Raw genomic sequence first — 23208 nt, 5'->3', positions numbered from 1 at the left:
AAAGAGGAGGCATGAGACCAGGAAAGATCAGTGACAAAGAGAAGCTTTAACAGGTGGAGAAGCTGGGATAGAACACAGGACAGGCAGAGGAGAGAGTGTCCTCTCAGTCTGAGAACTGTAGAGAGCAAAGAAATGGTTAGGAGGGGGACGAGAAGGTCGGGTGCTGAGCGACAGAGAGAGGAGCGGACGATGGGGAGGCAAAAAGATGAGATGGGATAAAGTCCCGATTAGAGTGATAAAAGAGCTGACAACTTCAGCCTTGAGGGTGGGTCCCAATTAGCTGGGGAACAGCTTGGGGCTAAGTAATTGGCTGCTGGAGAGAGCTCCAGGGCTGTGGAGCAGCAGAAAAAGAGGCAGAAGATAGAGACCTGGGGAGAAGTAACGGGGAGCGTGTGTCACACACTGATGGGAGACAGAGTACTTACGTGTCCAAACGGGTCCAGATGGTTGTTGGTGAGCTTGAGCTTCTGGAAGGAGACAAGTTGTCGCATCCAGTGGGCTCCGGTTGCTGGGGAGTCCGGGTGCACGTAAAGGCGCCCCGGCATGGCAGGCTCGGCTTTGCCAGTTACGGACCTACATGAAGGAGACAAGAGTTGCAGGGGTTTTCCACGGCCTGCCTGGAGGTAGCTGGTCAGAAGAGAGCTGCTTCTGAAGGCAAAGTTCTGGGTACATTCCGGTCTCCTTCAGACATTTACAGCCCACGCTATGTCCAAGAAAACCCCTGGCCTGGCTCTTTCTTCTTCCCGCCTTTCATGCCTGCCTGCTCCCCCACCCCCAGCCTAGTGCCAGAGTGTGTGGGGCCTCCAAGTCTCGGCTGCCCGCAAATTATTGGTGGTATCTGAAAATATGCACGTGCAAAACTCTTGAAAACGCAAATGCTTTTTAAAAGGAGCCAGCAGCCTCTTGCAGCCTCTGAGCTGTGGACTGCCCACTGCCTGAGGAGCAATGGAGCCCAGGCATGAGTCTCCTCTGCCGTTTCTTACCAGTAAAGCCACTGGCCAGTTTTGCAGTTTCATATAAAAAGTCATGTTCAAAGCAGGTAACTCATAAAAAAAAAAACTGTAAATGATTCTATGCCCCCCAGAAATATATCCAGTACTTGGTTTTAAAAATTCCCTTAAAAGAAAAAGAATTTAAAAAGAAGTACAGCCCATGTGAGTATTGAAGTACACAGGGTCCTCTTACTTCCCACAGCCTCAGTTTTTAGGTCTATGAAATGGGAGCTAATGGCTGTGGTCCTTTTATTATACAACAGGATAGGCACAAAGCCTTGAGCTTTAGTTGGAAAATAATAATAATAATAATATAATAACAAATTTTCTGTTTGGGTTGCTGGGTGTGAGCTAGGCAACATAGTTTCCTCCCAGCCCTCCCTGCCCTTTGGAACCCTGGAACCTACCATTTGTTATCAGCAAATTTATATCTGTGGTCATCTGCGGGAACAATATCCATGAGAAGAATATACTTCGTTTTGGGATTAAGGCCAGTCACCTTCACTTTGTAACTAGGAAACATTCGCCTGAGGACAGAGAAAGAGGGAGATGAAGGGAGGAACAGGCAGAGAGAAAGAAGGGGGGAGATTCGTGCCGATACTCAGAAGAGAGGGTCCCTGATCTTCAGCTATTTTCCACTGGCCCCACTCCATCCTCCGTGAGATCCAGGCCGGGTTTCCCATGAAGTTACCGGGAGGAGAAGAAGGCGCAGAGAGAAGGGAGGCAGCCATAGCAACTGCAGGAACCTCGGAAGAAAGTGTGGCCCAGGGATTGTTGCCTCTAGATTTTCAAGTTTAAAGAGACTACATTTCAACTGGATAATCTAGTATCAGGGTGAGAGGGAGGTTCATTCAATACGAAGATAGCCACTTGTTCATTCAAGCTAGAGGCTGCCATCCAAGGTGGCACCCTAGGGACACATCACCTTGAATACTAACTAACTTTAGTCCTCTGCCCTCAGAGGCGCAGGTTAACCGTGGCTACCAGAACGCGGTTCCCAAGTTCTCTGGGTTAGTGACCAGCCCCGTATGGCCAACGTGCGGTCACTCATAAATGGTCTGCAACTTCTCCACGCGCTTGGCAGGTTTCCCTGGGGAGCTTAAACTCCAAGGCACTCAGGAAAGAAATTCCAAACCCTTCCACGGATCGGTTTTTAGAGCGAGCCGAAGCCGGAACTAGAAAGCTGAAGGCACACAACTGGTACAGAGCTCGGATTCCTAAGGCTCCCCCATACCTCGGCCCCACTAGAATATTTTTTCCTTAACGTCTGGTGAGGACTGCGCTCCAGGAAGCAAGGGATCCGGCTGGATTTGCGCACCAGGATAAGTCGTTGGACTTAGGTTGGTGCAGCGTGGGAAGAGGTGAGAGAAGGCCTCTCCATCGCTGGCCGGAGCCCGGACCTCCTCCTGTTTATCTGCCCCAGCAAGAGGCACCAGAGACAGTGCAGGCCTTTTATAGTTAAATCCTCTCGGCTCCAGCGAGGACCACAAGGCAGCCGGCTGGGACTTTCCCTCCTGGGCAGGATGGGAAAGGGAACCTCAGATGTCTGATATAAACAGACCCACCGCCTTCTGGTTCACTAAGGGCCTCGGGCTGAGCGAGGGAGCCGACATTGTTTAATTTCAAGAAATAATAAACGTCACCGTTGTCAGTTTATTGAGGGCGGCTTGGGCTGGAGAACCCGCGGAATCTGAAAAAATCAACTCCACCCTTTACGCACCCGGCAGCTTGGGCCTACTGCCCTGGCCTCTGTCTCTTCCGCACCCCTGCACTGGGCAGACTGGTGGCCTCTTATATGGTGGGGACACACGTAGCTCAGGCCGCTGGGGAAATGAGGCCGTTCCCCAGGCCGGCACACACAAATGCACACCGAAGACCCAGAATTTGAACTCTTCTGTTACCCTCCAACCCCAGACCTAGCCTAGCCTCTCTAGCTGAAACTCCTGCCGGCCTTGAAGAGCAGTTTTGGGCCCCGCGCAATAGCTGATCGGCTGTGTTTATTCCTGTCTGTGTACAGAGCTCCGAAGAGCTCCCCCCACCCCCCGCCCCTCGCTTTCAAAGACTTCACCCTCTCTCTATAAACAATGAAAGAGGTAGCGAATACATTCAACAATCCCGGGTTTGGCAATCATCGGGTGGGGACCCTGGAACTATTCCAAGGTCAGAGAAGGTGGGAATAGGGGTGGAGGCCAGGGAGCAAGTCCAAGTCTAAGGACTCAAAGTCCTTCTACAGTCTCCCAGTTTTTCACCTTTTCTCCCCGCCCCCACCTTTTTCTCTTTAATCCTCCTATAAAATCGGGAAGGAACATCCTATCCAGAGGTAAGCATTAGGGGTTAGGTCTCCATCCTGCTGAGGGCTCTTTAGCTTGAATGACCTCTGATTGAATATTGGCTCTATTCTAATTTTTTTCTCCCAAGACTCTTCTTCCGTTTTTTTTTTTGTTTGTTTGTTTGTTTGTTTGGGTTTTGTTTGTTTGTTTTTTAAATTCCCTCCAATGACTGCCCTCCTTCTGTGCGAGGAGCTGGCTCACCTCCCTGCCTTGGTGATGATCATCTCTGTGCCCACTTCGTGGAACTTCAGCCACAGTTCACGTTCATGAAGAAACACTTTGATTCCTTCCATGCCCTTGATAGACAAAGAGAAAATTTTCAGTGATAGGTCTTAGCGGGGAATCCTTTCTCAAACTCCCCCCTATATACAGAGGCCAAGTACCTGCCAAAGCCTGTGCGGTTAAAGAAAGAGGGCTCTGACTTCTGGGGAGTGATGGAAAGTCTAGGGCAACCGGTGGCATTTGCCTACAGCTCCCTAGGTGAGCTGCAGCTTGTGTCCAGCAGCATCTCAGTCCTCAGTACCTGCTGTCTCTTCCACCAGATTGAGGCCTGGGAATTATTCCCCTCCACAGAGCTCCCCCCTAGAGGACCAGGCCATCTAATTTGGATCCATTTTTAGCTGAAACATGATTGGGAGGGGATCCATCTAGAAAACCCCACTAGGATATTTTTTTATTGTCGCCCAGATGCAAAACACACAGCTATGCAAATACATCGCTGTCCGTCATCACTGGGTCTGAATATGAACATACAAGAATTTTCAGTATTATTGTTGTTATTAATATTGGAGACAAAGTCTTGCTCTGCAGCCCAGACAGGCCTGGAATTCGCTATGCCGTGCATAAAAGTGGTATCAAACTCTTGGCAATCCTCCTGCCTCACCCTCCTAAGTGTTAAGATTCCAACACATGTGAGCCACTATGTAGAAATTTTCAGTTTTAAAATCGTTTTTCTTCTCAAGGACCAAAAAAAGTAATTTTTTTCCTCAGTGTCTATATTAACAATCTTTCCAGACTCTCGCCTTATCTAGCACCACCGCCCAGCCTTTCTTTGACTTGGGGCAACCAATGAAGCCTTTTAACATTTTCTCTTTCCACTGGAAATTATTTCTAAAAACCAATACCAAAACAATCAGACACAAATCTTAATTGTGAAACAATTATCAACCGACTAAAAAGTGAACTTGTTTTCCCTTTTCAAAATATTATGTAAATTTCCCCCAACTATTCTTAAGCCTCTTTGCTTTTATTAAAAGTTATACACACATCTATTGGAAAAGATTTAGAGATCAAACCCATCTCTCTGGTCAAGCCTTCCCAGTGACACCTAGTTTTAAGCCTACTTAGCGCCCCCCCCCAAAACGATGGGCATTCAAATAACAGACCACAAGACCTCTCCCTCCACTCCGGACCAACTTCCAGTCAGCCGGGCTCCGGGTGCCTTGGTCCCAGCCCCTGTGTGCTCTCCTCGGCGGGTCAGGGAGCTCCTCCAGGCCCCGGAGCAAGATAAATGGTACTTTATGAGGGGCGAGGCGGGTTGCGCAGAGCAGGCGAGCCGAGGCGAAGGCTAAGAAAGATCTAAGGAGGGTCAAGTCATCGCTCATGCCGGCCTGAAGCGGCCGCTGACCCGACCCTTAATAAGGCATACCCAGGGCAGCTGGGAGAGTATTATCTGGCCCGTTGTTAGCTGACCCCAAATAGTCGGATAATTGAGAGATCTCCAATAATGTAAATAGGTTTCTAAAATACGCAGGCCATAAAGATAAACGCCTCGATAAAGTGGATTGCGATAGAGTGGAATTGGGGGAGATTTGGTGAGACTAGCCAGGAAATAGAGGGAATAACTGGCCCTGCCCACCCCCCCTGCACTATTAACAGAGAGCTGGGCTCAGGCCTCGGTCTACGCCCCTGCCGATGGGCCGGCTTTTCTTACCTGCTGGGTGAAGGCGGCCTGCGGGGATGATGGAGACTTGCTGGGAGCCCCCAGAGCACTCTCAGGTTTCGAATCGCAAGACCTGTCTTTGGAATCAGGCTCCAGAGGCGTGCGCGCCAGGCCAAAGCCCTCATCTGTATCGGCCATGGTGCGCCCGGGTTCCTGTGCCCGCGCGAGGTTCTATTCTGAGGACAAGAGAGGGAGTTGGAGAGTGTCTAGCGACATAGGGGACAAGCTGTTTGACCCTTCACTCCAAGCTGAAGGAGGCTTCGGAAAATCTTTTTTTATTGTTATACTTTCCGACCACGCACCACTGCTTGCGAAAGACCCGCTTCAGACAGGGAGGAGGCGGCAAGGCCCCCCACATCTCCCCTGCACAGGCTCTGGGTGATAAGAGAGCTGTCTGTCAAATTTGTCTGAACTCCTGGAAGAGCCAATAAAGATAAGGCGTCGGTATTTTTGGAAGCCATCGGGTAGAAACCCAAAACAAAACAGAAAACAAAAACCTTGTGCCCCTTTGAGAAATGGTCTTTGTCAAATCCAAGAGACCATGCCAGCAATTTTTTTAAATGAAACCTCCTAAGAGACATTATTTTTCTACAATAGACAAAAGGCCCAGAGTAACCCGCGTCTTGCAAAAATAAAAAACAGGGGAGAAAGAGATATACCCGGAGGATAGAGGGTAATAACGCTCTCATCATCCGTTACAGGCATTAAAATGAAACAGCCTCTCCCCAACCCTAAGCAATACCAATTGAAAATAAATAAATAAATAAATAAATAAATAAATAAAAATAGCCAGGGAGAGCAGGAGGTAGATCCAGATCAGAGAGGGGCCTACGACTCGGTGGCTGGCTCTTCACTGCCGGTGGCCGGCTGTACCCTCACGGATCTTTTTCAGATCGGCTGGCTGCGGGAGAGGGGGGGGGGGGGCGGTGGTGCAGGCGTTTTCGTAGAGTAAGCAAGCTAAAGGGAATGTCTTTGAGCTTCAACAGGGCTGGCTAACTCAAACTGCCAGCCTGGCTCCCAGTCGGACAGCCTAAAATCAGTCCCAGATAAATTCTGGGCTGCAGACATTCAGTGGACTGCTAGGGGAAGGAGGTAGATTGGTAGGGCAGCCCCGAGTGTTCAACAGAAGATGAAGCAAGCAGTTGAAGTTCTTCGTTCAACCCCCTTCCTCAAAGGAGGATTTCTACCACTGCCTCTACCTCAAAACACCAGCAGACCTCACGTAAGAGATGGCTTCCCACAGTTTTAGCAGCTTCTTAGGCAAAAAAAAAAAAAAAAAAGCCTGCATACCAGCCTGGTTTGAAGCGGCCTGAGACCTAAACCGCCACAGATCGTTTCTGAGGCCCAATTCTTTCTTCCTCTGGCCTTAGGAGCTTGGGGAAGACTGCCATGGGAACCCCCATGATCTTCTCATAACAAAGAAAAACAGGGCTGGAGCCCCCTCTTCCATTCGCGGCCAGCCATAGGGAGAAACCCACCGGAACCCTTGCCAGGATCCGGGAAGCTCAGAGGCCGGAGGAGACGAGCAAGATGTGGTTTGACAGAACCAGGCCGTGTGCCTTGCAAGCCTCAACGCTGCTCCCCGAGTCGCGGCAGCCTCCCGGCGGCTCCCTCTTGCCTTGAAAGGCTCGGGTAAAATCTCTGCAAGCCAGACTCTGCAGAATGCAAGACAGGGCTGGAGTCCGCCATTCTCTGTTTCCCCGGCCGAATGTGGCTGCCTGCTCCCGCCCAAGCCTCCCCGGCCATCTGGTAGTACGGTTACCTCGCTCTGTACAGCGGGAGGCATTCGCCACCGCCCCTCTTCCTCTTAGCAGGAAAGCCGGAGGCCAGGTGGGGGTGCAGGCATGGTGTCTCTGGAGTTTGTGCTGGGGATTGCTTGCCCAAGCTAGCTGCTACTGTTGCTACAAAGAAGTACCCACCACTAGAGCCTCCCAGCGACTGCCCACCTCCAGCACACACCTCCTCCACTGCTCGCTGGCTGTTCGCTAGCCCCAAATACTTTTAAGTTGTCGGGCTCCAGAACGGCTTAGAGGAACACGAGACTAAATAGCAGATCTGAGAGCATCCCTAAACCCTACGATCTCAGTGTCCTGCTCTGCTCTTGCACCCCTAGAGAAGAAAAACTGGGAGACTTGAGAGAGACTTGGGAATCAGCCAGCTGTTTTCAGAGAGATGCTTTCAGGGGTTAAAGTTCCAGAATTTGAAGTATGACTCTCTCTCTCTCTCTCTCTCTCTCTCTCTCTCTCTCTCTCTCTCTCTCTCTCTCTCTCTCTCTCTCTCTGACAATCTAACTCAGCTGGGGTGCTCACAAAGTATAGAAATTGCTTCTCCAACTGGCTCCTCTCTCTCTCTCTCTCTCTCTCTCTCTCTCTCTCTCTCTCTCTGTGTGTGTGTGTGTGTGTGTGTGTGTGTGTTTCCTCTCCTCCCCTTCCTCCCTCCTCCCACCACCTTTCTCACTTTTTCACTAGATATACCCCAAACTCTTGAACCACTATAGGACCTGCTGATTCCCCACCCCCACTCCCTTTCCACTTCCCATCCTCTTTACCCTCCTTCCATCTCCGTTGACTGCTCTGAGCCAGTGGTTGCAGGGAGGAAAGAAAAAGAGAGAAAGAAGGAAGGAAGGAAGGAAGGAAGGAAGGAAGGAAGGAAGGAAGGAAGGAAGGAAGGCAGGCAAGCTACAGTAATCAAGGCAGAACTCTGGGAGCCCAGCAATTTCAATGGCCCAGCCCTGCAGAGAACCAAGTCTGGATGCATTAGGCGTGTGCACACACCCATGGGCCTCTGCAGCCTCACCCCGATTTGATTTCTGTCTCCAATGCTGACCTCAGACAGAGAGTGGTGTGACCCTGCCTGGCCCCTTGCAGAGCCAGGACTAGCTGCCTTGACATCTCTCCTCCACTTCAGACTCATTGTCCCCCACCCTACCCCACTCCAAGATCTCTAGGACTTGGGAGAGAAGGTGCCTTAGGATGGGGGAACCAAGATCAAAGATGCCAAGAAATTGTTGTGTGTGCCCCCTCCTCAAGACACACACTGGAGTGTACACAGAGCAGTGCCCAGTTTTATTAAAATAATCAGTCACTGAGGGCTGGCTGGGGGTTTCAGCTGCCAGCGCTCCTTGGCCTGCCCTTAGCCTCTCTGAAGTCTGCAGTTCAGAGGGTGAATAAAAGCAGCCCACAGCAGAGGCACTGGAAGTAGCTCTTGCTGTAAGCAGAACCAGGTTGGGACAAGCACAAAATGTTGCTTGAAACAAATGCCCCAAATCACATTCTGTTTCCCTCTTCAGCTTCCTTGTATTCTCTAAGTATGGGGAGTCTTTTCTGGGACTCTAATTAGAAATTACATCCTTAGAGCCAAGGACTGGAGGGAGGGAGGGAGGGAGGGAGGGAGGGAGGGAGGGAGAGAGAGAGAGAGAGAGAGAGAGAGAGAGAGAGAGAGAGCTCATAGGACTCCGGCAACATCTTAGCCTCTGTGGCTGCAAAATTTGCAGGCCACCCCTGCAAAAACTTCAGCCAGTGGACTTTGCAGTTGTAAGCATGGGGGCAGCTAGGGGCAACCCCACTCTCTAGTTTCCAGGTCTGTTTTCACACAGACCCTGGCCAAGGCCAGCTATTTATTTGTGCAAACACCTTCTTCGGGCTTCAAAAAATCAGCTAGGAAGCCTTTGGGGTTGAACAGAGAGGCAACCTCAACCTTGGGTGCAGGACTGAAAGCTGAAAGCCCATCTGACCTCTGGTTGAGAGCCTGCATCTCTGGTTGAAGGATAGGGGAAATCCAGACAGACCTCGCCAATCCCTTTTACATTCACAGAGATTTGAGGATAAAATTAATCCCCATAAATAATCAGCAGGCCCTTCCCGAGAGGGAAAAGCTGGCCTTCCCCAAGCAACAACCCAGCCAGAAACACTTCCTTCCTTGGGCTTAGATGGTGCACGAAGCCAGCCACCACTCAATGTTGTTTTCTGTATTTTGCTTACAACCTGGCACATAAGATCCAGTCTTCCAGGTGATAGAAGATAAAAATCCAGTCAGGAAGGGGTTCAGCCAGGCTTAGGTAGGGTGGGAAGCAGAGGCTCTGGGGAAAATTAAGGCCGCCCTGTAGATAGATATCTGTCCCTCCCTTTAGTTTTCCCCCCAACAAGACTCACCTCCAATAACCTCACTCTTTCTTCAGCCAAGAAGCCAAAAGGGTTTGCTCACTGAGGCGAGGTAGCTCACAATGAGTTTTGAAAAGACATCCCCCCTCCCGCAAAGACACCCCCCTTTTAAAACGAAGACTTCTTCCAGGATCTGTCAAGAAAAGCAAGTACCTCCCAGCTTGCCGTTGGTTTGTGGTCTCCGACAAATTAAATATTACTGTTTATTGCCAGGCATACCCCAATAAAATAAAGAGGCAACCAGGCGATAGCGACTATCTCACCAGCCGCTGGTCCTATTGGGCGTGGAGACGTCACAAGTCACGCAACCAGCCCGCGCCTTGTCACGCTGGACTGGGGGGCAGTGGCGGGCAGTGGCGGGAGGCTGGGTTCTCTCCCCATCTTCCGTTTATCAAGGTCTACTGGAAGACACAACTCCAGCATGCCTGGACCTTGGGGGAAATAAAGAAATAAATAAACCCAGTGGCCCCCCCCCCCCCGAGTAGAGAGTGTGAACAGGAGACACAAATAGAAGCAAAATCGATTCTCTTAGAAAGATCAAGAGAAGTGAGGACCGAGCCCACTTTAGCCCCCATTTGTAAGGAAACCAAGGTTTCCCAAGGTTCGTAGCAAAAGGTAAAGGTTTCTTACTTACACAGTTTTATTTTTCTGTAGAGGAGGCCCTTTTAGCTGGTTACATTTGGGGTGCCATATCTCATGCCCAGTACTGAAATAAGTACTGGTTGCTATCTTAGTGGATATTAGATATCTTAGATGTCTGCCAAGGTTCCTTGTAGAGAGAAAGGCCATTCGGTCTGCCGCTCCTTCAGTGAGATCCGGGGATGCAATGGGTCCCAGAGTGGCCAGACGGGGGCGGGGTGCGAGTGTGTGGTGGGGCGGGGTAGGAGAAGGGGTAGAGACGAGTGCACTGTGCAGAGGGATTTTTTTTTTTCAGTGCCGGATCCTGCAGAAGGTCGAGGCGCTCTATTTTGTTTTGTGGAAATCGGCAATTATTTCTAGTTGGATCAATGGACAGAATTTCTGAGAGGTCGGGTGGGTCTGCGTAAGCTTCTACGCGCATTTGGAAACCCATTGGGTTTTGAGTTACGAAACCGCGCAGACTTTCTCCCACCCCAGCGGCTCCGGGCAATAAGCTAGGCCTGCCCTACACGGAGCAAGCGAGCGTCAGGCCTTCCCGAGGGTAAGTTTCTCCTCCCCCCCCCCTGCCCCCACAACCCCCGCGTTGCGGGGGCCCCAGGAGAGCCAGACATTCCATCTGAACTTGTCCCCAGCTTCGCGTGTTTATCCTGGGGTTTTGCGATCCCTGAAACTTTAGGATTCCCAGAAGCACGACCCGGTTCTGGTCGCGGTCCACTGAGGATTGGAGCGGCAGTGACACGGGCGGCCCTGCAGCGGTAGAGCCAAGGTCAGGCCCCAAGGGACAGCGGGGCAGCAGCCTGCAGCATGGATGCAGGACACCAGCGTGCATCCCTGTTCTCTTCCCCAAGAGTCCAGGCTGCCCGGCCTGGTGCTCCAGCTTTGCTTTCGTTTCCCAGGCGAACGACTCTGACCCCCAAATTCACGTTTTCACCCAAGAATGCAATCCAGAATCCTTGTCCCCCTATTCGAGTAGGGTGACCAGGAAAAGCGAGGTGGGGGCAGGAAACCCAGACCGAGGGTGCCCCGCGAGTGGGCCGAGTTCCTTTCACTTTCCCCTTTTGCTCGGCAATTTCGGGTGCAACTACCTGGGCCAAGCCCAGCTTCAGAGACTGGCCCCGTGCTCTGGAGAAAGCAACCGCCACGGGAAAACACTGCAGCCTCAGAACGGATCTCAGCGTCTCCTTGTCCGCTTCACCCTCATCCTCTGTGCGGAAATTCTCGAGAGGGCAGCAACACACACACCACGCACCTTCCTTCTTTCCAAGAGTTGCGCTTTCCCAACCCCGCTCCCCGCTGTTTTTTCTCCCTTCGGCATACTTCCTTGCCCCCTTTTGCAAAATTTCAGCCTCGATATTAAATACCTCAAAAGATAGGAAGACCCGGAATTCTATTAAAACAAAACGTAAGGAGCCATTGCTGTTATTTGTATTATTATTACTACTACTATTGTTAGTATTCGTATTATTGCTATTCCTTACATTTCCCCCCTTTAATTTTAGAGTAAAGCAAAGAGAGCACGCGGGAACACAGACTCAGTTCAGTATCCCTCCCCAATGGCCCCGTCCCTGCCTCCTTTGGGTCTCCTCTGGGGTCAGAAAGTAGAGAGGAGAGCACACAGGCCTGGGAAAGCTAATAAGAATTCTAACGACAATAGAAATGACGAGAAAACTAAACTTTGGCCAACTTAGATTGAAGAAGGAAGACTCCTTGGAGGGTGGGAATGTTTTTTGGTTTTTTGGTTTTTGGGGGTTTTTTCCCCCCTCAGGAGGTCACTTTCCCTCTTGCCCAGTGAAATCTGACTTTATTATGTGGGGTTTTTTTTTCCCAGGACTTCAGGAAGGTTCTTTCCAATGTTTTACTCAGCTTCCAGCCTCTTAGCTTTGGGCCTTCAGGGAAAGTGTTGGCTAGGTTCGTAACTATCCAATATTCAATATACCCTTCTAATATCCCACTGGTTATGATTATTGCTCTTAACCGAGTGGGTGGACAGGTTGTTTTGTATTTCAAATCAAGGAGATAAGACATGGAAATGTTTCTCAAGACAACAAGCTGTTCGAAGAGTCCTCACTCCCTCAAAGTAGCAGTTAGGTGACTGTAGAACTCAGTGGTAAAGGACACGCTGTCCAACACCCACCCCCCTTAATTTGGGTGGTCACCAGTCCCAAAGGGTGAGGGTCTGAAGTGAAATGGCATGGAGCCTCCTCGGGCTGCGGGGGCTGCACTGAACCGGGGGAATTTGAATCCTACCTGCAATCCCAAAGTCGATGAAAGTTCTGCGGATGTAGACGCTGCTTCTACACCATCAGGGGCCTCAAAATGTGTGTATGTGGTGACCTTATTGCCAGAGACCTAGGCTAATAACTCTAGGGCTGGGGTCCCCCTTGAATGAAAAGGAACCTGTCTGGATCCCCCCATACCCTGACAGAAGGGTGCTAAGGAAAGTTAGGAGTGCACTATTCTCTGGGGCTCTGGAAAAGACAAATTTTCTTTGGCAGAAGGAATGGTGTCGCGCTGTCGACACGAAAGACGATTTTTCTTGTTCCCTTTGAGGGGGGGAGAAAGAAAGCAAGAAAGAAAGGAAAATTAAATCCACACGTGTGTGTTGGGCTTGCTCAAAGGGCCAGATTCAAAACCAGAGATGACACTGCACCTCTGTCCAATGCTGGAGGCCTCCGGGGGCCCTTTCCAGCCAGCCTGCCCTGAAGAAGTGAGTTTCATAAAGGTCCGTGCATAGATGCAGGGGTGGGGTAGGGAGGGGAGAGGAACCTCACCTGGGCCGGGGAAACAAAGGAGAAGTTGGGAATGGTTACTTCTGTATACCAGGTCGAGGTGGTAGCTTCAGGTTTAGGAAATTACCAAGGTCACATCAGACTTTTAAACTTGGGCCTACACATGTGTTCAAGAAACATCAGTTTATCCACACGCATGCAGGCACCCTGATCCTTGAGGATAATATGGGTGGCCTTCGATTAGCTTTCTTTCCTCTCCTCAGGGAGTACAAGGTTCTCAGCTGGGGCCCACTGAGGAGGTAGGAAGAAAAGAGAGCTGACACTCCTGCCTGGAGCTGTAAGTGAAAACTCTGGTAATGACTTTAGAGGGGTGAAGGGAGGTGGGGGTGCGGGCGAGGGTGAGGAGGGGGGTAGCCAAACCCCAAAGTGGAAGGATCAGTCACCAAGACAATTGCTTGGTCGAGACCTCTAATTTTTCTTCCCCATCAGCTGCTAGCTGCCCCCCGCCACCCCCCCCCAGTCAATCCCTTCCTGCCTCACCCAGCCCTGATAGAAGGCTCTGGAAGCAGAGACAGCTTGTCCCTCTGTCCCAATCACAACAGGAAGAACCCTTGTTAGGAAGTAGACTGGACTGCTTTGGGTGGGAGAGCTGTGTTTCATGAAGGACTCTGGGTTTCCTGGTCACTGTAGTGACCAAGAGCCACCTATAATACTGTCAACAGTGGAGACGGAGGGGCAGTCCAGCCTTGTATCCCTCTGTGTCTAGATGTGGACACTGAAGTATGGAAGCCTGAGAGTGCTTCCACTGGTACCCTTGGCTTTGAGAAAATTGCTACTTAGTATCAGCCGGAAAAAAAATGATATTTAGTATCAGCCTGACTGGGGACCCTTTTGAGTGGTAACCCTTGGTGGAACCAGCCAGGTCTGGGACTTTAGATGTTCCACCTTAACCCTTCCTTCGATGGCCTGGAGCCACCTCTTCTCCGGAGGAGGAAGTCAGAAAGGAGAACATTTGACATTAATGGAAACTGACATCGGCCTCTCTCGTTTAGGAACAACAGGCCAAGAAGAGTTTGGTGTTGGATGTGACAGAGAAAACATTAAAGGAATATTCTGGTTGAGCTCTTCCTTAAATTTTCAGGGTGAGGAGAGAGAGTGTTCTTCTCTGGGGGATGCGGTGGCCAGTGGACAATCCAGGCTAAATGTCTTGTTGAGTCCCTGTGAGAAGGAACAAGCTTTGGGAAAGAATGAGATAGTGCTCTTCCACCATTGACAGCCCAGCTTGGTAATAAGAAACCCAGAGAGACAGGAGGGCCGTAGGGAGATAGGTCCAGACCCACTGCTGCCAATCAAGGCCTTGGAGCTGCAGGATGGTAGCTTTGTTGCATGCTGTGGATGTACCCCAACTCTCTCAGAACTGGCCAGGGAGGGTAAATAATCACTCTGAATGGACGTCTAACCTCAGTGAATCTCCTAGCCATCTGTGGGGCCTACCCAGCTTCTCTAGTCTCAGCCTGGTGAGGCAGGTAGGGGTGGGGGGGCGACTGCAGCATCTTCTATGTCTCCAAGTCTCATCTGTTTCTTTTCTTTTCTTTTCTGTTCTGTTCTGTTCTGTTGTTTGTTTGTTTGTTATTTTTTTTTTTTTTGAAGATGGGTCTCATGTAGACCAGGCTGGCTCAATTCCCCGTGTTTGCCCAGGATGGCCTTGAATGTCTGTTCCTCCAGCGTCTACCTCTCCAGGGCTGAGATTACAAGCATGAGGGGGTCGGTTGTTGCTGAGAACAGAACACTAAGCACTCGACGTTCCCAACTCCCAACTCCCATTCTCGGTATTTCTGTATTCTTGTCTTCTCAAGACTTGTGTCTGTACACACATGCGCACACACACACACACACACACACACACACACACACGCATGCAGATATTTTAGGCTCATGAATCTGCCAACACTTGAGGTTCAAGACTAATGAACTTTTGCAGCACGCCAGGGTTGCCTTGATGTGAGTCCCCCTGGCTCATTCAGCTCCATACAGTTCTGCCAGAGTGAAACAGTCACATGTGTCCCTTGCCTTGTGGAAGCAGTTTCTCGGGAGGGGGGTGCTGGGGGGGTCACTGACCTGGGTCCCGGTCAGGCTCTCTGACTACAGAGTCCCACCACCCCCATCCCACCCCCAGCACCTTCATCATTGGCCTCTTCATCGTTGGACCTGGGGAAGGCTTTCAAGCAGATCTGTTGGGCTAGGTACTTGCCAAAGAGTTGGCCTCCATGAGAAAAGTTCAGACTTCTTTGGGTACCCGATTTCTCTCTTCCTCTCCCATTGACAGCCAGCGAAGTGGGTAGAGGACCCTGGTTTTCTGGCCCTTAGCAACTGGGTTCCAGGATGAATGATGAATGAAATCTTGCTTTACAAACCTAATGGTTGTGTGCCCATATCCCAGCCTCTATCAAAGCCTTGAGGCCAGCACACACTGCCCTGGAGGCAGGAGGAAGGGCTATACTCAGGTGTAGGGAACAGGAAGACAGACCCAGCAGTTAAACCTCACATCCACATCTTAGTCCCTGGCACCCCAGGTAGGAGTTGAATGGGAGCCCCCTGTGTAGGGGAATTTCCCCCCACCTACCCTTACCCCCTCATGCTGCCCAGTTGTGGGCTAGCCTGCTGAGTGAGCCTGTGGGATAGGGCTATGAGGATCACAAGGCTTGACTGTCCTTAAGTTCCCCTCCAAATCACTCTATTTCCAGGAGAAAAGGCAGGTCGCCATTAGCCTCTCCTCTGTGCTGATATCCTGGGGCCCAGGTAGAGGGTCATAGAAGGGTCCCAGGCCATGCTCAGATCTGTACCCTGTGCTCAAGGCTGCCTGAGTCCAAAAGCAAATTTACTTCCTTAGAAAGGGGATTGAGAGTTTAGTCCAGCTCAGTGCCTGAAATGGAGACTCTAGGGTCCCCACTGTCAGGTCCTGTCCCTCTATTCCCTGCACCTAGGCTGCCTTACCACCCTACAGGGAATGTCTCCCTGGGAAGACTTCTAAATCTCCAGGATTGGGGCCTCCAAGTCTCCTTCTATAAACATTGTCCACACAGCCCTTGTATGCTGAGCTGGGGGGTGGAACCCTAGGGTTTTATTCATGATAAGCAAGCTTTCTACTGACCAAGCCTCATTTCCAGCCTCTGCTGTTGTGCTTGGTTTTTTGGCGTTTTTTAATTTTTTTGTTTTTGCTGTTGTTGTTTTTGTTGTTGTTTTTTATGACACAGGGCCTCACTCTGTAGACCAGGCTGGCCTCACACTCAGAGATCTGTCTGCCTCTGCCTCACAAGTGCTGGGATTAAATGTGTGAATCACCACCTTGCCCAGCCTATCGTTGAACATTATTTATGATTGCATGTCATTTGGCAAGGGAGTCTGCGCCATTGTGTGGGCTCTTGAGGTATTTAAATATATACATTTAAATAGGTGTCAATTTGGAGTTGTGTAGCTATATCATCATGTAAGCTTCCTTGGAGTATTAAACCATACATCCGCCTATAATATGTACACATACATTTGAGTATATACTTATTATTTTCCATGTACCTCATTGTATGAAAACATGTGTGAGCTATTGTGTACAGGGGCATGGGGCACGGGTGGTATAGGATAATCATGTATGTGTCTTTCATCTTGGAAGGGCCATGTATGTATATGCATGTGTGTGTGTGTGTGTGTGTGTGTGTGTGTGTGTGTGTGTAAGTGGGGTGGGATGTGAGTGTGGTGTGTGACGTATGCATGTGAGTATCAGAGGTCAACTTGAAGGAGTCATGTCTCTTCCTTCACCATGTGGGTCTTGGGGATTGAACTTAGATCACCAGACTTAGCAGCAAGCCCCTTTACCCCTTGACTCCTCCCATCTCTCCATTTTAATCTTCTACCTTTATGATTAGTGTGCCACCAGCCATTCCAGGTGTGGGGCAGAAGCTGGCCTCTGGAACTCAGTTCTCTTGAGGCACAGCATTCTAGAGGCCAGAAGGGATGTCTACAGACAGCCAGGGGCCACCCCTGTCTATATTTGGAAACAAAGTCCACAGCCACTTCCTGGGAACTGGGCAAAAGGTGCCTGAGAAAAAAAAGGAGCGAGTATGTATGGCTGAGTGTGCCTCTTCCTGTCCCCCAAACATGTGGGAAGCCCTCAACTCCCAGGCTAGCAGGACCAGGTGTTAGGTGCACACAGGTGTATGATGCCAACAGTTAAAGCACACAGTGGCTGCAATTGGGGGACAGAGTGACATCCTCTCTAGACGGACACACAGAATCCCGATCTTCCATAGCTTCCCAAGCTTCCTCCTGGCTACCTCCAGTGCTCAGCTCCAGGCAGCCTTGTTCCCAGCGACAATGCTCAGGGACCTCTCAGGAGCCAGTAGATGCTGGTGGCAAACCACTGTTTCAAGATGTCTCTGGTCTTATCCTCCTCTGCTCAGTGGTGTTAGAAGAAAGCTGTCTCACTGGCTTCCAGTAGCCAGGACCCCACCCCCACCCCTGGTTGCCACCAGCTTGGACTTCCTCAGCAAGGGAATCAAGCAACAAAATGCCAAGGACACTGTCACTTAGAGCGCATGCGGTACATGTAGCTTAGCATGTCTCATGAACACATCATAATGCAGGGCAATGTAGCAATGCCCATGATCAGTCCTAGCCAGCCACAGATGCAAACCTGAGACTTTTTGGACAGAGGCGATTCGGACACGTACACACTCAGGAGGAACTTCTCCTTGCCCGACCTCACACCTGGTTGCCCGCCCCCCGCCTTGGGGTCCAGCACACTGCACAACCAGGAGGGACACCAATCAGCCACCAGCCATATTAAATATCTACAATGCAGTGTGCAAGGGGGCACAACAGTCAACAGTTAGCACACCCCACACGTAAGCGCACGCACACCTTGAATCCCGTTCATACCCATTCATTCATGATTTATACATCTACATCTGCCACACATGGGCCTAATCCCTTCCCTTATCCAGACACTCTCCCTTGAGGCTCACAGGCAGGTTTGGTAAATCCATCTTAAGAGAATCTGTTGACTCAATAGATCTTGTCCAGCCTGAGAGCCACCCATTGGGGAGGAAAGATGGACATGTGGACCGGGAGCAGACAGAATGAGTCCATCGGTACCTCCACTTTCAGCCCACCTTTCCCTGCCTTCTGCCAGCCTCACAGAAGCTACAGGGCCTTAAAGCAAATCAACCCATTTTGACCCCAGGAACCATGTGGGCTCAGCAAACACAGGTCAGACGGAGTCCTTGATTCTGCTCAAGGAGGAATAGGCATATAGAGGACCTGGTTTTAAGAGCCTACCTGAGACTGGGGCCAGCATCCTCTGAACCCTGGGCAAGCCACACCACAATGACTCCTCAGGGACCTCCTGACTGTGGTCCTCCACCCATCATCCCCGCCAGCTCCTCCAGGGATCTCTGAGCTGACTGTTTAGGTACAATCAAGAGATGCCATATGATTGTCATGTCCCTGCATATGGCCCTCCAAAAGGCATCTGAAGGTCTTCCATGAAATTCCACCTCCACACATCCTGAAGTTTGTGCTGGCTCCTGTCTGTTGCTCTCACCTCCCACCCAGCCCCCTTTCTGTTCCCCATCCCTGCACCTTCTGTTCCTTCCCGCAAGACTTTACACAGGTGGTGCCTCTGTCCTTTCTCTCTGCCTGGCAACTGTTCTGTTGTTCATTGCTTCTGTTCCTGCCATTTGAGTTTGTTTATTTATTTACTGTACTTTTCACATAAGGTAAAAATACACTTGCAATCAAATATATCATGCCGATATGGCAGATAGACTCAGACCAGGGAATGTGAGATGCTCTCAGATCAGATATAATGAACGAATCAGTAATGTGCGGGGTTGTAACACTCTCTCCTTCCTTACAATAAACAAAACAAAACAGCAGTCAGAATGATGGGAAGCTTGGAGCAAAAGAAAAAGGTTCTTTACATATATATATGGAGGAGGGAACACCCAAAGATCCCTCTCTTTGTTTCTCTGTGTGGCCCTCACCAGTCCTTCATTTTTCTCCCTTCCATCCCTCATCCCTGGCTCCTTTCTTCCACCCTCTGTCTCTTCTCAGGAGAAGAAGGCAGCTGATAGGTGAAAGTGGTATTTTTATAGACTGATAAGCCCCCTCCTTATCTAGAAAGTTCTGTCTCATGCCCGCCCCCTAAGTGTCCCTACTTGACTATTTACTCACTGAAGCAGCAGGCATCCTGGGAAGGGTGACGCCCACCCCCACCCTGCCCCCTCCCTGGGAGTCCCCAGCTCACTTTGGCTCAGTCCCCTCCTGCTCCCCCCATGGAGGACTTACCCTACCCCCAACCTTCCTTCACTCCCGAAAGGTGGCAGATGACAGGAGATGGCGAGGGAGAGACAGGGATGGGGGTGGGGGTCTGCCTGTCCCCACAGGTTCTCTGTACCATTTTTCTTTAATGACACCAGCTATATTAAATTCTGTACTCCGAAGTCTCTTAAATTCATTTATGGCCCATACTGGACCCTGAGCCATAATAACAATAAAATAAAATCAAGCATTTATACATCCAGGGTGTTGCCCCATAGCTGGTAGAAAATATTGAGCTTCTAGCTGCTTTTGCTGGCCGGGCCCTTCACATCACCCACGCTCTGACCTTTTGGTCTCACTGGGTGGGGGCTTGAAGCAGTGGAGGGAGTAGGGAAGGAGAGCCGGGATCTTGCTGAGCACAGAGATTTAAAAGCTGGAGAGCAAAGAGGGTTTTTTCCTGGGCTCAGCTCAACTGTAGCCTGTCTCGCTCTCTCTAAGGCACAGTGGGCCTGGGTATGGAGAGAGGTTACTGGGGTGGGAAGCCAGGTTGCAGAATGAAGCTCTTGGATGTGGCTGTAGGTTCAAACTTCTACTCTGCCAGTTCCCCCGTTGTGTATGCCCAGCTTTTCCGTTTGTTTCTTGCTCTGTGCAATGATTCTCACTCCTCAATGGGCAGTTGTAAAAGGAGAGAAAACAAACAAACAAAAACAGCCACCCCCCCCCAAAAAAGAGTAAGACTTGTGCATAATCAGGGCTCTGAAAACATGTTGTCAAAGACCTCAGAACCTCAGAGGCAAAATGGAGGTGAAAGGAGAATTCCACAGGCCAGTGTGCCCCTGGTCCCCTGAGGAAGAAACGAGTGCCACTAACTAAAATTGGCAAGAAGTTGCCAGTCCTCTGACGGAGGCTTCTAGAGAAGGAGATGCTATTGAGAGCAGAAGGAGAAGGCCAGAGTTGCTTAAGGCCCCAGACACCCTGGCCCCAGCTCCAAAGTGGTGGTGGTGGGGGGATAACTGATCTTTGCTACTTTGTTATCAGGGCCCCAGCTACCCTCTGCTGCAGCCTTTGCCTCTATCCCAATCAGCACTTAACAGCCACAACTAACCACTGACTCAGGTCCTCTTCCTATGGGGACAGACCTTCGGAGGCAGGGACTCTGAATCTGCTCCCTGGATCTTAAATTATCAGATGTTTATGGCAGACTCTGGGGTGTGTGTGCTGCATGGTAAAGTGGTTGCTTAGCATGCTGGGGGCCTTGGCTTCCAGCCCCCAGCACTGAAGAAGGGAGGTAGAGAGGGAGAAAAGACGGAAGAAGACATAACGAGAGCCAATGACTCACGTGCAATCCTGGCACTCAAGAGGCTGAGGCAGGAGGATTACCAGGAGTTTGAGGCTAGTTCAGGCTACACAGTGAATGTTAAGCCAGCCTGGGCTAATAAGGTCTGAGAGCTGTCTCGACAGCAAATAGACAAAGCACAAACAAAACAAACAAGATGGCCTTGGGCAAGACCTCAGACCTACTGTCCTGGGGATCCAGTGTCACTGAGACACCAACCTCTGAGCCTAGTGAGGTCAGTTCCTGCTGTCTCTTCTTGCCTCTCCCTTCCTGGTTACTCCCCATCGGGGAAACACAAAGAAAACCACGCGGGCTGTGAGAGATTGAGTATACTGGGTGACCCTCCCCATCCTACAGATGCCCAGCTAACACCAACAAAGCCATCCAATCAGGTTCATTGCCCCTGACTGGCAGCTTGTCATAGACACCCGGTGAGTCCAATGGTCAGATCCGTGCAGCCACCCACAGACTCATAAGCAAAACTCAGCCTGAGATGGTTACTTGTTAGGGGTATCATCACACCCAAGACAGCAAATGTAAGGCCTGGGGTGAACCCAGCCCCGACTAGCCCCAAATCAAAGACACTAGACACCATCCATGACTCTGTGGTGACTAGCACTAGCAAGGGCTGCTCTCCCAAAGAGCACATTCCCTGTGGTGTGCTAAATAGATTTGGAAGGACCACCCCAAACTCCCTGCTGGTGGTCACCCACACAGAACACCCTCCCCAGCCCACGTCTCTCCTTCAGGATTGTCTGGATTTCCTGGGGCTGGTATGGCTGAGTAACTTAAGTGACAGAAATGTTTCCTCGCAGCTTCAGCTGGTCAGTTCTTTCTGTGTAGCGAGGAGCTGACCTTTCCTCTTTACCAGGCAATGACAACCACTCCCAGCAACCCGTATTGCATTCTGTATCCAGCGGATGCATGACTCTCATCTCTGCTTCCACAAGGCTATGGATTCTCCCATGTGCCTAGGTGAACATTTGCTCTTTTACGAGGGTGCCAGTCTAATGGGGGTGGGGAGGGCAAGGAGGCGGGACCACCCTAATGACTTCATTTTAGTTTAATTGCGTCTATAAAGCCAGTATTCCCCCCATGAGGTCACATTCCAGCAGATGAATTTGGGCGGTGATGTATTCAATCCCCAACAAGAGGGTCCTGTCATTACACACTGGCTTACGGAAAGTATCCAGACATGCGGGCCCATTTCCAAGATCGGGATAGTTGACATCCACAGCCATGGGCCAAAGGAACCTCACAATGGTGAAGCTGATAGGAAAGACAGGATCTCATATAGCCCAAGCTGGCCTTGAACTCAATGTGCAGCCAGCCTTCCATCTTCCTGCCTCCTTGTGTGGGTGCCGGGATTGTATGGGTGTACCACCACACCATGGTTAGTGTCCTGTGGTGCTGGGGATCAAGCCAGGGTTTTGTGCAGAACAGATAAGTCCTCTACCAACAGAGCTACTGTATTAGCCCTCATGGTAGAATTCTTCAGGTAACTGATGCTCCCAACCTGGGCCATTCTTTTCTCTTCCCGACTATTGGAGAGCCAGCTGTCTCTCAGCTTAGTGAGAGACGGAGGTGGGTTTCAAGAGTTCAGAGTGAAGTAGGTAGAGGTGCTCTCATGTAGGTCTGATGACCTGAATTCTATGCCCTGATCCAACAAGGTGTAAGAAGGAACCAGCTCCCCTAGAGCAGCTTTCTGACCTATACACACACACACACCACACACACACACACATACTCATGCATACCACATATATTCTCACGCACATATACACATTCACTCATATCACATATACTCACTCACACACACACCACACATACCACATGTACACACACACACACCACACATACCACATGTACACACACACATACACACACACACACACACACACTCATGCATACCATACATACTCATACACACATATGCACCCTCACACATACCATACACATTCACCTATATATGCACATACCATACGCACTCACACAAGATACACTCACTTTCTCACACTCTTGCACCACATGAACTCACATGCTTGCACACACACACTCTGTCACATGCACCCATGTTTTTTTTTAAACATACAACTAAATGAAGTCAGGCAAGGGAGACATGAGTACCTGGTCATGAGTAAGATAGAGTGGGCAATCCCCAGGGTCCTGGGTTCGAATTCTAAGACTGATAACTGCATAGCCTGTGGTCTTGGTGTACAAGCACCTTGGGCTTTGGTTTTCTCTCTAAAGCCATAATAATTACAGGCTTCTCTGTCTGTTGGGGATGTATTCAGGTGACAAGCAGGGTGCCTCGAGCTTGATAAGCATCCCATGAATATTACTCAAGACCCCTCTTTAGTTTTCCTTTGGATATCGTTTTTATTATTATTCTAATTGCCTTGTTTTGTGAGACAGAGTCTTGTTATAGAGCTAAGGCTCACCTTGAACTCACCATACCCTTTCTCCCAAGTGCTGACAACTATGGGCACATGCTCAACTCTTTAACACCAATTTAAAAATATTAGTTTAAATTGTGTGTGTGTGTGTGTGTGTGTGTGTGTGTGTGTATACACGCGCATGTGAGCGTGCTTCTGGGCATGTGAGTACAGGTGCCTTGGGAGACCAGGGGCATCAGATCTCCTGAAGCTGGAGTAACAGGTAGTTGTGAGCTGCCTGATGTGGGTGCAGGAATCAAACTCAGTTAATTCAGAAGAGCAGTAAGTTCTATTAACCTCTGGGGCATCTCTCTAGTCCTCTCATCTCAA

At 50.2% G+C, this 23208-nt stretch overlaps 1 protein-coding gene and 1 long non-coding RNA gene across 5 annotated transcripts in view; one reads left to right on the top strand and one right to left on the bottom strand.

Moving 5' to 3' along the window:
• Tbx5 (T-box transcription factor 5) overlaps positions 1–23208 on the bottom strand; it is an 86899-nt gene that overhangs the window by 41373 nt on the left and 22318 nt on the right. Inside the window, exons 1-5 of one of the 4 annotated variants that reach the window (XM_029478099.2) lie at positions 10059–10213; positions 5256–5440; positions 3524–3618; positions 1400–1519; positions 426–573 (exon numbers count right to left, since the gene is read on the bottom strand). In XM_029478099.2, the coding sequence (XP_029333959.1) occupies positions 426–573; positions 1400–1519; positions 3524–3618; positions 5256–5402 (510 nt within the window). In that variant the 5' untranslated portion in view covers positions 5403–5440; positions 10059–10213. Of the gene's footprint in view, positions 1–425; positions 574–1399; positions 1520–3523; positions 3619–5255; positions 5441–7026; positions 7441–9415; positions 9521–10058; positions 10214–23208 lie in introns of those variants that run through there. The other 3 variants (XM_029478100.2, XM_021163124.3, XM_029478102.2) reach the window with 3 other exon arrangements.
• LOC110294928 (uncharacterized) lies at positions 10377–16150 on the top strand. The gene is made up of 4 exons (XR_015046857.1): positions 10377–10604; positions 13056–13129; positions 13845–13934; positions 14443–16150. It is a non-coding gene; the product is annotated as an uncharacterized LOC110294928 (long non-coding RNA).

This window comes from Mus caroli, unplaced genomic scaffold (genome assembly GCF_978045245.1).
Source record: "Mus caroli unplaced genomic scaffold, Mus_caroli_1 scaffold_4, whole genome shotgun sequence".
NCBI lineage: Eukaryota > Metazoa > Chordata > Mammalia > Rodentia > Muridae > Mus > Mus caroli.
Note: the sequence above shows the minus strand (reverse complement) of the source record. Positions and strands in the feature narration are given on the sequence as shown.